Here is a 12,500-nt window from a genome sequence, read left to right on the forward strand (position 1 = left end):
TCCATACACAGTTTCAAATGTAGATATGATAGAGCCCAATAGGCTCAGGAATCTGTACACCAGTTGATTGACGGTTGAGAGGCGGGACCAAAGAGCCAGAGCTCAACCCCGCAAGCACAATTAGGTGAGTACAATTAGGTGAGATAGGTGTAGGGAGCAGGAGGCCAGATACAAGGTATCATCTGGGAGAGGAAATTCTTCAGGAGTCAGAGAAGGAAAAAGACTTGGGGGTTGATATCACGCCAGACCTGTCTCCTGCAGCACATATCAAGCGGATAACATCAGCGGCATATGCCAGGCTGGCCAACATACGAACGGCATTCAGAAACTTGTGTAAAGAATCATTCAGAACTTTGTATACCACATATGTCAGGCCAATCCTGGAGTATGCAGCCCCAGCATGGAGTCCATATCTAGTCAAGGATAAGACTAAACTGGAAAAGGTTCAAAGGTTTGCCACCAGACTAGTACCCGAGCTGAGAGGTATGAGCTACGAGGAGAGACTACGGGAATTAAACCTCACTTCGCTGGAAGACAGAAGAGTTAGGGGGGACATGATCACCACATTCAAGATTCTGAAGGGGATTGATAGGGTAGATAAAGACAGTCTATTTAACACAAGGGGAACACGCACAAGGAGACACAGGTGGAAACTGAGTGCCCAAATGAGCCACAGAGATATTAGAAAGAACTTTTTTAGTGTCAGAGTGGTTGACAAATGGAATGCATTAGGGGGTGATGTGGTGGAGGCTGACTCCATACACAGTTTCAAGTGTAGATATGACAGAGCCCGATAGGCTCAGGAATCTGTACACCTGTTGATTGACGGTTGAGAGGCGGGACCAAAGAGCCAGAGCTCAACCCCCGCAAACACAACTAGGTGAGTACAACTAGGTGAGTACACACACACACACACACACACACACACCTCGAACAAGTTTCTCAGTGAGCGGTATGAAACATTCAAGATTCTGAAAGTTGTAAATGGTTTTTTGGCAAATAGAAAGTATATATAGTATTCTGAAATGCTGCTTTCTATTTCAAGTAATCACTGTAATCATATCTCTGTTTTTAGTGCTAAATTATTATTATTATTTTTATTCATATTATTATTATTATTATTATTATTAATTGTCATCTAGATTTCCGTGGAAATCATTTCATTCGCCTGGGCTCTAGGAGACTCGAACCGTAGAGCCCCGGCGTTAGAGGCCCAGGCTCTATCGAAAGCCTTAACTTAGAGCCTGCAACTAGGTGAATGAAATATTTATTTCCACGGAAGTGTGGCGGACATTTTATATGGCGTGGGCGTAGAGCACTATAATGCCTCTGGGCTTCAGTAGTAGTCAGGGGGAAGTAGAAGAGAAGAAGTCTTTCCTTATTAAGACGACTCAATAGCCCAGTCGATTGAGCTTCGGTGAATTAAAATTCACCTAATTCACCTGAGACTCCAGGTGAATTAAATTAATGCTATTATTATTAGGATATCATTTGTTATATTCTCATTTGGATATTTTGCATGAAATTAAACGGTTTCTGAGCTGCTGTTGATAGAAAAAAAAATGGTAAAACACATTAATTTCGGTGCTAATCCTGCTCAAATTAAATTATTTGTATATTTACAGCCTTACATTTGCAGCATAATGGCTCATGCTGTCCGCCTAATGACACCCTTTTTCCCATGACAGACTTGGGCCAGTATTCATCAAGCATTTCATCAATCACTTACGAAACCTGAACATCTTTCCTCAATTATGGCGGCTTTGTTGACATGTAATAAACGGTTCATGAGCTTGGAAACCTAAAGTTATTATTGTTATAAACTTCCTCATAGTACTTCGGAGCTCATAAATGTAAACAAAGCTGCCTTAAGTGAGGAAAGATGTACAGGTTTCGTAAGTGGGTGTGTGTAAAGGCTTGAGGACTCCTGGCCCTAAACAAAAAAAGTAGGGTTATTGGCAAAGTTTTGATTTGATGAAGCCTTAATTGTCAACGTATTACGTACAGTAAGAAGGACAATTTACATCTGTTGATGAGTAATTATTTTCACGCATTTGATGAGAATGCAATGAGTATGTGTGGACAAATATTGAGCGGCCCATCAATGGGGGTCGAACTCACGTCCACCGGACGCTTCAGGTATACGCACTACCCCACTGAACCAGGATGAGCTCAAAAGTCGGTAGTGATTGTGCATCAAGAGTCCACGACTTATGTGGTTTATCAAGAGTTAATGCCTTGTGTTGCCTATCAAGAGTTTTGTGCTTGTTTATCAAGAGTTAATGCCTTGTGTGTGCTGTGTGCCTGACTGTGTATATATAACTGTACATATATGTCTCTTAAATCGTACACATATGTGTGTAAACGCCCAACTTAACATTTCTTTTATATTTATATATTGTCAGAGTGCACTGAAACTCTATGGAGGGACAATGTTTATCAGGGAGCTACAGAGCAATCTCTTGTCGCTACAGAGCTTCTCGTCGTTACAGAGCCTTCGTGTATATGCAATTAAATAATAAATCGAAGCCCAATTGGATTACACAGTGATCCGCTTAAGTGCCTTATTAAATATGCATCATAATTCTTGATGCTGCTTCCTCATCTCCTGTCGAAAGGAAAGGGAAAAGAGATTGTGAGAATGCAAAACTAAAGTCAAATATTGAAAGTGGTAAGTAAAGAGAGAGGGAGAGAGAGAGAGAGAGAGAGAGAGAGAGAGAGAGAGAGAGAGAGAGAGAGAGAGAGAGAGAGAGAGAGAGAGAGAGAGAGAGAGAGAGAGAGCAATTTGCCACCACGAAAATTTTGTTACTTTGCCAAATCATATTTCAAGTTCTTACCTCGACCCTGTCGTAACAGATTTACCGTAACACTATATTACAGACCCTTTTGGGATATGTTAGTTCATCAAACCATTAGATTGTATTCACTGCGGTTGCATATCCTGGCTTGTGGACACTTGGGGACTGGCCAGGCCTCGGCTCAGAGCTGGAAGCAACTGAATGGAATGCCTGCACCAGGGTGTCGTGTACAGCCAAGCAGAGAACATCTTCACCAGCAGCATAGTGGGACTCCGGCACAAGTAAATTCCTGACAGACATCATGTGACCAGGTCTTGTCAGCTGGCTGATTATCAAAGGCATCCTTACGCTCACAACAAGAACATTCACAGAATATTTTTCCATACAATAAATTAGGTCCAAAAGTGGACTATCTCCAGATGGGTATCAGAAACCAGAAGAAAACTTGCATCAGAAAACCACGTCTTTACTCAGTGACTGAGTCCAAGTTGCCTGAAGTGGTCTATTCAAGAGGATGAAGTTATTCGTCGTTTTCAAATACTCAACATAGGCAAGGCAGTGAGGCTGGTAAGGTGAGCCGAAGACAATTACGCAGGTGTACACACCTGCTGGCTCCACCTCTCACACACCTGTACCAACTCTCCTTACCACAAATAATTTGGCCCTGCTTATGGAAGAGCTTTTCTATGTGCTGTAATTCCAGGACACAAAAAGACGAGTCATTCCAGCAGTCACTGACCACACAGGCTAATGTCAATAATCTTAATTACTGCTAAAATTCTTAAGACGTTAATCTCTCAAAAAATGACCTTCATTATTTGACCCTCACCGGCTACTGTGTGGCGGACAATATGTTGTTTTAAAAAAGATCATTCTGCTGCTGCTGCTGCTGCTGGTGGTCGCATTCTAAATCTATCCACTGTATGACATCAGTTACAGGATGAGGCCAAAATCAGCTGTAACATTGCTCTGGCCCTACGGGTGCCCTTGATCACTTGTGGCACTCTAAATTACTAGATAAAGCTTCAAGAACCGATTCTATGAGTACTTCTCATTGGAGCATAGTCTGAAAGCCTCTCAATTGGAAGCCACAGAGGAGCGTGATTGGCCCCCCTTCTGCTGTGGAATGTTTACTTCAGTGATCTAATACACCTTATTCTTGAAGCTCAGGGGGCTAGGGTAATGATTGTAGTCGAGCCATTGCATATGGACAATAAGAAATGGCGACTGATACGAGGGTTAATTAAGTTCTTTAGTAACATTTACCTGGAGAAGGCGATGGAAAACACCGACGCTGACGATAACAAGGCAGCAGGACGGTGCTACTCAGACACACGTATAGAGGAACGACCCATAATCTAAAGGTTCAATACTGCGGGCTCACCGTAGCCCGTGCTACTTGGAACTTTTTGTTCCGGGTGGCGAATCTTAAACAACAACAACATTTAAATGTTCAAAGACAAAGTTGACATAGGGAGGGGGGGGAATGAAGTATAACACTTCATTCACCATGAAAATCCACCTGAAACCCTAGTAAGAAAAGTAGCCAAGAATTTGACCGATCTACGACGCACCTCCTACCTTCTCAACATTAGAGACTGCAAATCCTTCTTATATGAAGCACGAGTTCGCTATCATCTAGAATAGGCACTTACTGCATTCTTGAGTGTAAGACTTGAGCATAACAGTCTTACTGTTCTTACTTATTTAAGGCTCCTCCGCCTTGGCCCGACTGCCTGGTGGAGAACAGGAACTTTCCAACCATAATATAAGACGTTCAACCATCAACAGCCTCCTGCTGGACATGCCTTTCTCAGCAGCATCGCTCCACCACCGTCACTCACTCCTAACCTGTCACGCATCTGGAACTTGATCGCTAAACACGTTATCTTGAGAACAAATCCACAAGGGCCGTGACGAGGATTCGAACCTGCGTCCGGGAGCATCCCAGACACTGCCTTAACCGACTGAGCTACGACAGGGTTAAAAGGGTTGAAACCGAAGTTCTACTGAACTTACTGGATCCCGTAGCCTCTCCGAGGCACAAACCAGGCTTTTACACAACCCCCCCCCCCCACTGCACCCCTAAGTTCAGTAGAACTTCGGTTTCAACCCTTTTAACCCTGTCGTAGCTCAGTCGATTAAGGCAGTGTCTGGGATACTCCCGGACGCAGGTTCGAATCCTCGTCACGGCCCGTGTGGATTTGTTCATTTGATGCATCACATTAGTGTGATCTCTGTGTGTGACATTATCTTGAGGTTATCTTGAGATGATTTCGGGGCTTTAGTGTCCCCGCGACCCGGTCCTCGACCAGGCCTCCACCCCCAGGAAGCAGCCCGTGACAGCTGACTAACACCCAGGTACCTATTTTACTGCTAGGTAACAGGGGCATAGGGTGAAAGAAAATGCTTCGAACGTAAATGAACGTTGATACATACGCCTGAAATCAATTTGGTTACCCGACCAACTGAAGGCTCTGGCACACAGTTCGCTCCTAGCTCATCCTATTTCTTTACATGATAGTTACTTAACATTAAATTTTGTATATATTCCTAATGTAAAGAGTTAATAAGTTAATTAAATAAATGAGTTTTTTTAGGGTCATACTTCAGATGGGCTGAAGGAGGATAAGGGCTCTTAGCTCGCAGCTTCACTTGAAAGATGACTGGTATCCCTGATGAACCTGAACCTTAGTGTCGAGAGAGAGAGAGAGAGAGAGAGAGAGAGAGAGAGAGAGAGAGAGAGAGAGAGCTGTTACAAGTATTTTTATTGAATTAAAGAATATGTAAGCAATTAATTAATTAAAAACCTCGAGTTTCAGTTACAGATAAAAATATGGAATAACAACCACAGTGTAGGAACATATGTTAATGGATTACGTTAATTAGTGTCAGAGCCAACCATCTGTAAACACGTTACAAAAATATTTTTACATTTCTTTCCAGTCAAACATCATAATATTTTGCATTTGATTGACGTGAGTATTGCAATCTGCGTTGCGCTCTCTCTCTCTCTCTCTCTCTCTCTCTCTCTCTCTCTCTCTCTCTCTCTCTCTCTCTCTCTCTCTCTCTCTCTCTCTCTCTCTCTCTCTCTCTCTCTCTCAATATATGATCCAAACTCTTGGGATTTGCCTCAACCAACTTTTCAACAAGTAACTTTGAGAGGTATGGTAGTGTCGCAGACCAGTCAGGGTCGGCCTCAATGCCACATTTTAAGAAATATGGGCATCTGTGACGATCCCCATGCAGGCGATTTTCTTGAAGTTTGAAATAAAATCACGGGTGTGTTTATCGAGTAGTTATATTTAACAATTTATGCAGTGCTTCGTAATATTAAATTTTCTGACAGGGACAGGGGGGAAAGATGGGGGGGGGGTGGCAGAGGGAGAAAAATGAAAGAGGGGAGAGATAGTGATGGGGGGAGATGGGGCAGAGGAGGATAGGGCAGAGAATCCATGCCGCAGTCAAGTACCCCAATCTAATATACGTATATATATATATATATATATATATATATATATATATATATATATATATATATATATATATATATATACGTGGGGGGAATTGTGTGAATCCACGGTTAGGCTTCAGTGGAAGCCTCGGGATCCTATTGGGTGCAGTAGCGCTCCAGGTTACAATTCTTTTACCCATATCGTGGTACCTTTAACTAGAGCGCGTATGGGAACACTCAGCGCATAGGTTCGAACCCTCATCAACGCCCCCTGTTAATTTGTTCATTAATACCACGTTATTGTGATTTCTCGGTGTATTATTACACGTGCTAATTTTCTTACGGATTTTTTCCAGTCTACATAAATACCATCTAACGTCTTCAGTTGCCTGCTTGGGTTGTTAGTGGGTTGACTGCTGTATAACTCCAATTAATAAATGACTGTTTTTGTAATCTACGAAAGTCAGTACTTGATACAGTTTAAGCTGAGAGAAGTGTTACCAAACACAAGCAATTGCCAGCAGAATCCCCATATTTAACTAAAGTTAAATATGCGTAAATGCGTAAATAAATTACGCGAAATAGTAATTTTTGTTTTTTAAACATTAATGAGAAAATATATTTTGGTGCACAGTGCGTTAAATTTGACGAAGGCGTCTTTGCGGATACGTTTTATGTCTTGCTAACTACTGAGAGGCTGAAACGCATGATTTGGTATGCGTCGTCTGTTGATGATAGTTACGTCACTGTCTCATCGTCTCCTTGAGAAAGAACCATTTGCAGACGCTAGTTCGATAGCAACTGATCATCGATAAGTTACGCAAAGGATAAATTCATTGAGAGATGTGTCTAATTTCTCGATGTATGTGGGGCTGAGATTCCTTTAGTTCAGGAGTAATGTTCAGGAGTAACGCATACTTGCGAGTTCGTCAGAAAGGTATTGTGGTGACCTTAAATAACCCTTCAGAAGTTGATAGACCTTAAGCCCACCACCAAATCAAGTTAGGCATCAAGGGATATATGTGTAGCGAAAGGTTACATCCCCCATTTCCCTCTGTATATACATCGAAGTTGACCTTGGTCCTGGACTTTGTGTAGTATGTGTATAATGCCCTAAGTGTAGTTATCTAAGTGCACTTACAGGAAGAGATTCAAGTCGACATGGTGTCCTGTCTACTGTAATCTCTTGAAATTTATTCAGTTTTCTTATCTTGTTTTGACACAAGTTTATTATGGAATGTGTTTATGACAGACAAACATATATTTGTTTGCCGAAACTTGTTCCTGTGTTTTCCTGTGTTACGTGTTGATGGTTGCTATAGAGACCCCCAGTTATCAATTTTATTATCTCCCATCTTTTGTACACGATAATGTATCTATCCTCTTACTTGTTCTCCAGTTTTAATATGTTAAGTGTCTGTGGGTGTGTGTGGGTGTGTTTGTGGTGTCAGGGTTTGTGTGGTGTGTGTGTTTGTCTGGCCTGTCTTTGTGTTTGTTGTATATGTGTGTGTGTGTGGGTGTGTTTGTGGTATGTGTATGGTTGTGTTTGTTGGGTATGTGTGTGTGGATGTGAGGTTGTGGGTTTTGTTTGTAATGTGTGTATCGATGTTTGTGCTGTGTGTGTGTGTGTGTGTGTGTGTGTGTGTGTGTGTGTGTGTGTGTGTGTGTGTGTGTGTGTGTGTGTGTGTGTGTGTGTGTGTGTGTGTGTGTGTGGTACTCACCTAATTGTGCTTGCGGGGGTTGAGCTTTGGCTCTTTGGTCCCGCCTCTCAACTGTCAATCAACAGGTGTACAGATTCCTGAGCCTACTGGGCTCTATCATATCTACATTTGAAACTGTGTATGAAGTCAGCCTCCACCACATCACTTCCTAGTGCATTCCATTTATTAACTACTCTGACACTGAAAAAATTCTTTCTAACGTCTCTGTGACGTTAGAGAGTGTGAGTGAATGCGTGTGTTTGTCAGTTGTGTGTGTGTTTGTGGTATTTGTTTGTGTCTGCGGTGTGTGTGTGGGGGGGGGGGAGGGGGAAGGAAAGAGAGAAGGCAGGAGAGGTGTTAGGGGGGGGGGGTGGAGGGAGGGTGGTAATTAGGCCATAATTGCTATCCTAGAGTAAACAATCGCCTCATAATTCCAGATGGGACACGCGCCGACACCCTCCCCCATCTGTTTCTGTCGTCGTTCTCACACCTGTCATCGTCGCGCAGGGCGTCGTTCACCCACCCGTCGCATAAACAACCATACACCCACCGGTCGTCGACGCACAAGTACGCCCACCGGTCGTCGCTGCACAAGACATCGTACGCCCACATGTCGTCGTCGTCGTTACCGCAGCCCGTGCCGCTGGTGATGAAGACCGCCCGCTTCGTGGTGGTGTCCGAGGGGCGGTACGACCACGCCCATCACACCCACGGCTGGGAAGACCACGAGTCGAGGGAGCCTCACTTCGCGGGCGGCAACACCTCCACTGAGGTGTACCTCGGCAACACCGTCACCCTCGACTGTACCGTCCACGACATGCTCAACGAGTCGGTGAGTATACGAGTGCTTGCAATCTGATGCTTTCCTCATATTTGTAAAGTGTGTAAACAGTAGAATGTTATAAACACCAGAATGACAGAAAACGTTATAAACACCAGAATTACAGAAAACGTTATGTTTACCTTTTTTTAATTGGGTAACTATTCTATTGTGTCAGGAAACAAATGTCAGGGTTTTCCGCTTATGTACATCTATAAAATTTGTTTTATAACGCCTAGGAGTTTCCACTTTGATTGTCTCGTCTAGAAAGCTTTCAGCAAAATTGTATATAACTAGTTTTAATTCCGAGAATCTGACTGGAATCGGGCGTTGCAATGGTCACAATGGGAGGCGCTCGCTGCCCTCGACACAAAAGGGTTATGCCGGACATGTTGGAATCAGAAACCTTTATTTGGAACCTTTGATCCCATTACTTCGGTCTCCAAATTGAGACTTAAATATTTAGTGGCGTATTTTTTTCACACACACACACACCTATCCTTATTAGGGGGCCTTGGTGGTTGAGTGGACAGCATTCGGGATATGTAGTCCTAGGGACTAGGGATTGATCCCCAGCGATGGTGGAAACAAATGGGCAGAGCTGCCTTCATCCTGATGCCTCTGTTCAGCAGGAAGTAAATAGGTACCTGGGAGTTAGACAGCTGTTACGTGCTGCTTCCTGTGAGTTAATGTACTCACGTACCGAATACCGCGTGTGTACTCACCTAATTGTACTCACCTAATTGTGCTTGCGGGGGTTGAGCTCTGGCTCTTTGGTCCCGCCTCTCAACTGTCAATCAACTGGTGTACAGATTCCTGAGCCTATTGGGCTCTATCATATCTACATTTGAAACTGTGAATGGAGTCAGCCTCCACCACATCACTTCCTAATGCATTCCATTTGCTAACTACTCTGACACTGAAAAAGTTCTTTCTAACGTCTCTGTGGCTCATTTGGGTACTCAGCTTCCACCTGTGTCCCCTTGTTCGCGTCCCACCAGTGTTGAAAAGTTCATCCTTGTTTACCCGGTCGATTCCCCTGAGGATTTTGTAAGTTGTGATCATGTCCCCCCTTACTCTTCTGTCTTCCAGTGTCGTGAGGTGCATTTCCCGCAGCCTTTCCTCATAACTCATGCCTCTTAGTTCTGGGACTAGTCTAGTAGCATACCTTTGGACTTTTTCCAGCTTCGTCTTGTGCTTGACAAGGTACGGGCTCCATGCTGGGGCCGCATACTCCAGGATTGGTCTTACATATGTGGTGTACAAGATTCTGAATGATTCCTTACACAGGTTCCTGAACGCCGTTCTGATGTTAGCCAGCCTCGCATATGCCGCAGACGTTATTCTCTTTATGTGGGCTTCAGGAGACAGGTTTGGTGTGATATCAACTCCTAGATCTTTCTCTCTGTCTGTTTCATTAAGTACTTCATCTCCTATTCTGTATCCTGTGCCTGGCCTCCTGTTTCCACTGCCTAGTTTCATTACTTTGCATTTACTCGGGTTGAACTTCAACAGCCATTTGTTGGACCATTCACTCAGTCTATCCAGGTCATCTTGTAGCCTCCTACTATCATCCTCTGTTTCAATCCTCCTCATAATTTTTGCATCGTCGGCAAACATTGAGAGGAACGAATCTATACCCTCTGGGAGATCATTTACATATACCAGAAACAGTATAGGTCCAAGGACTGACCCCTGCGGGACTCCACTTGTGACGTCTCGCCAATCTGAGACCTCACCCCTCACACAGACTCGTTGTCTCCTGTTGCTTAGGTATTCCTCTATCCACCGGAGTACCTTCCCTCTCACTCCAGCCTGCATCTCCAACTTTCGCACTAGCCTCTTGTGTGGCACTGTATCAAAGGCTTTCTGACAATCCAAAAATATGCAGTCTGCCCACCCTTCTCTTTCTTGCCTTATTTTTGTTGCCTGGTCGTAGAATTCAAGTAACCCTGTGAGGCAGGACCTGCCATCCCTGAACCCATGTTGATGCTGTGTTACAAAGTTCCTTCGCTCCAGATGCTCCACTAGTTTTTTTCGCACAATCTTCTCCATCAGCTTGCATGGTATGCAGGTTAGGGACACTGGCCTGTAGTTCAGTGCCTCCTGTCTATCCCCTTTCTTGTATATCGGGACTACGTTAGCTGCTTTCCAAATATCTGGCAGTTCCCCTGTTGCCAGTGATTTGTTATACACTATGGAGAGTGGTAGGCTCAGTTCTCTTGCTCCTTCCTTTAGAACCCAAGGGGAGATTCCATCTGGGCCTATAGCCTTCGTCACGTCCAACTCTAGTAAACACTTCCTTACTTCCCCACTGGTAATCTCAAACTCTTCCAGTGGTTCCTGGTTAGCTATTCCCTCACTTACCTCTGGAATTTCTCCTTGTTCTAAGGTGAAGACCTCCTGGAATTTCTTATTCAATTCCTCACACACTTCCTTGTCATTTGTAGTGAATCCTTCCGCCCCTATCCTTAATCTCATAACCTGTTCCTTTACTGTTGTTTTTCTCCTAATGTGGCTATGCAACAATTTAGGCTGAGTCTTTGCCTTGCTTGCGATGTCATTTTCGTATTGTCTTTCTGCCTCTCTTCTCATCCTGACATATTCATTCCTGGCATTCTGGTATCTTTCTCTGCTCTCCAGTGTCCTGTTATTCCTATAGTTTCTCCATGCCCTTTTACTTTGCTGCTTAGCTAGCCTACATCTTTGATTAAACCATGGGTTTCTCATCTTCATTTCTCTGTTTTCCTTTTGGACTGGGACAAACTTGTTTGCTGCGTCCTTGCACTTCTGCGTGATGTAATCCATCATATCTTGGGCCGTCTTTCCCCTGTGTGTGTGTGTGTGTGTGTGTGTGTGTGTGTGTGTGTGTGTGTGTGTGTGTGTGTGTGTGTGTGTGTGTGTGTGTGTGTGTGTGTGTGTGTGTTATCTCACGACACGGCATAATAGTGGGCGCTCCCGCTCCTTCACGTAGGCCTCTCGCCCCATGCATCATTCCCCACTATTATGTAACAAGGCAATACAGTGCTACAGCCATACTTTCCTAACTGATCATATTCTCCACATCCATTGTTAAAATTCCCCTTTTTTTTAGCAATCAATTCAGATACTGTATCTTAATTGGTCGATATTCCATTGGTTCTTCTTTCATATTTTATTCGCAAAAGTTTCGTTCTTTCTCTTATTTCACGCACACACAACTCTCTTATTTTAGCCCTCACTATGCCTTTGCTTTTGTCATTATTTATTTATTGCTCTCTTTTTTTCTTTCACTTGGAAAGAATTTTAAACTAGTCTATTTAACTTTCACACTTAAGTAAAAGAACTGTGCCGTCTGCATACTTTAACTTTGCGTGTTTGTGAGGGCACTTGTGTGTGCACTCACCTAGATGTATTCACCTACTTGTGCTTGTGGGGGTTGAGTTTTGTTTCTTTGGTCCCGCCTCTCAATTGTCAGTCAACTGGTGTACAGATTCCTGAGCCTACTGGGCTCTATCATATCTACATTTGAAAGTGTGTATGGAGTCAGCCTCCACCACATCACTTCCTAGTGCATTCCATTTACTAACTACTCTGACACTGAAAAAAATTATATTGTCTCTGTGGCTCATCTGGGTACTAAGTTTCCACCTGTGTCCCCTTGTTCATGTCCCACCCATCCTGTAGAGTTTGTCTTTGTCCACCCTGTCAATTCCCATGAGAATATTCTAGGTGGTTATCATGTCTCC

At 43.6% G+C, this 12,500-nt stretch overlaps 1 protein-coding gene across 1 annotated transcript in view; it reads left to right on the forward strand.

Moving 5' to 3' along the window:
* Positions 1–8,878, forward strand: part of LOC138350016 (uncharacterized) — a 177,593-nt gene extending 168,715 nt beyond the window's left edge. The window contains exon 3 of the mRNA XM_069300165.1: positions 8,390–8,878. Coding sequence (XP_069156266.1) covers positions 8,390–8,811 — 422 coding nt within the window. The 3' untranslated portion in view covers positions 8,812–8,878. The remainder of the gene's footprint in view (positions 1–8,389) is intronic.
* The last annotated feature ends 3,622 nt before the right edge of the window (positions 8,879–12,500 follow it).

Source organism: Procambarus clarkii, chromosome 43 (genome assembly GCF_040958095.1).
Source record: "Procambarus clarkii isolate CNS0578487 chromosome 43, FALCON_Pclarkii_2.0, whole genome shotgun sequence".
Taxonomy (NCBI): Eukaryota; Metazoa; Arthropoda; class Malacostraca; order Decapoda; family Cambaridae; genus Procambarus; species Procambarus clarkii.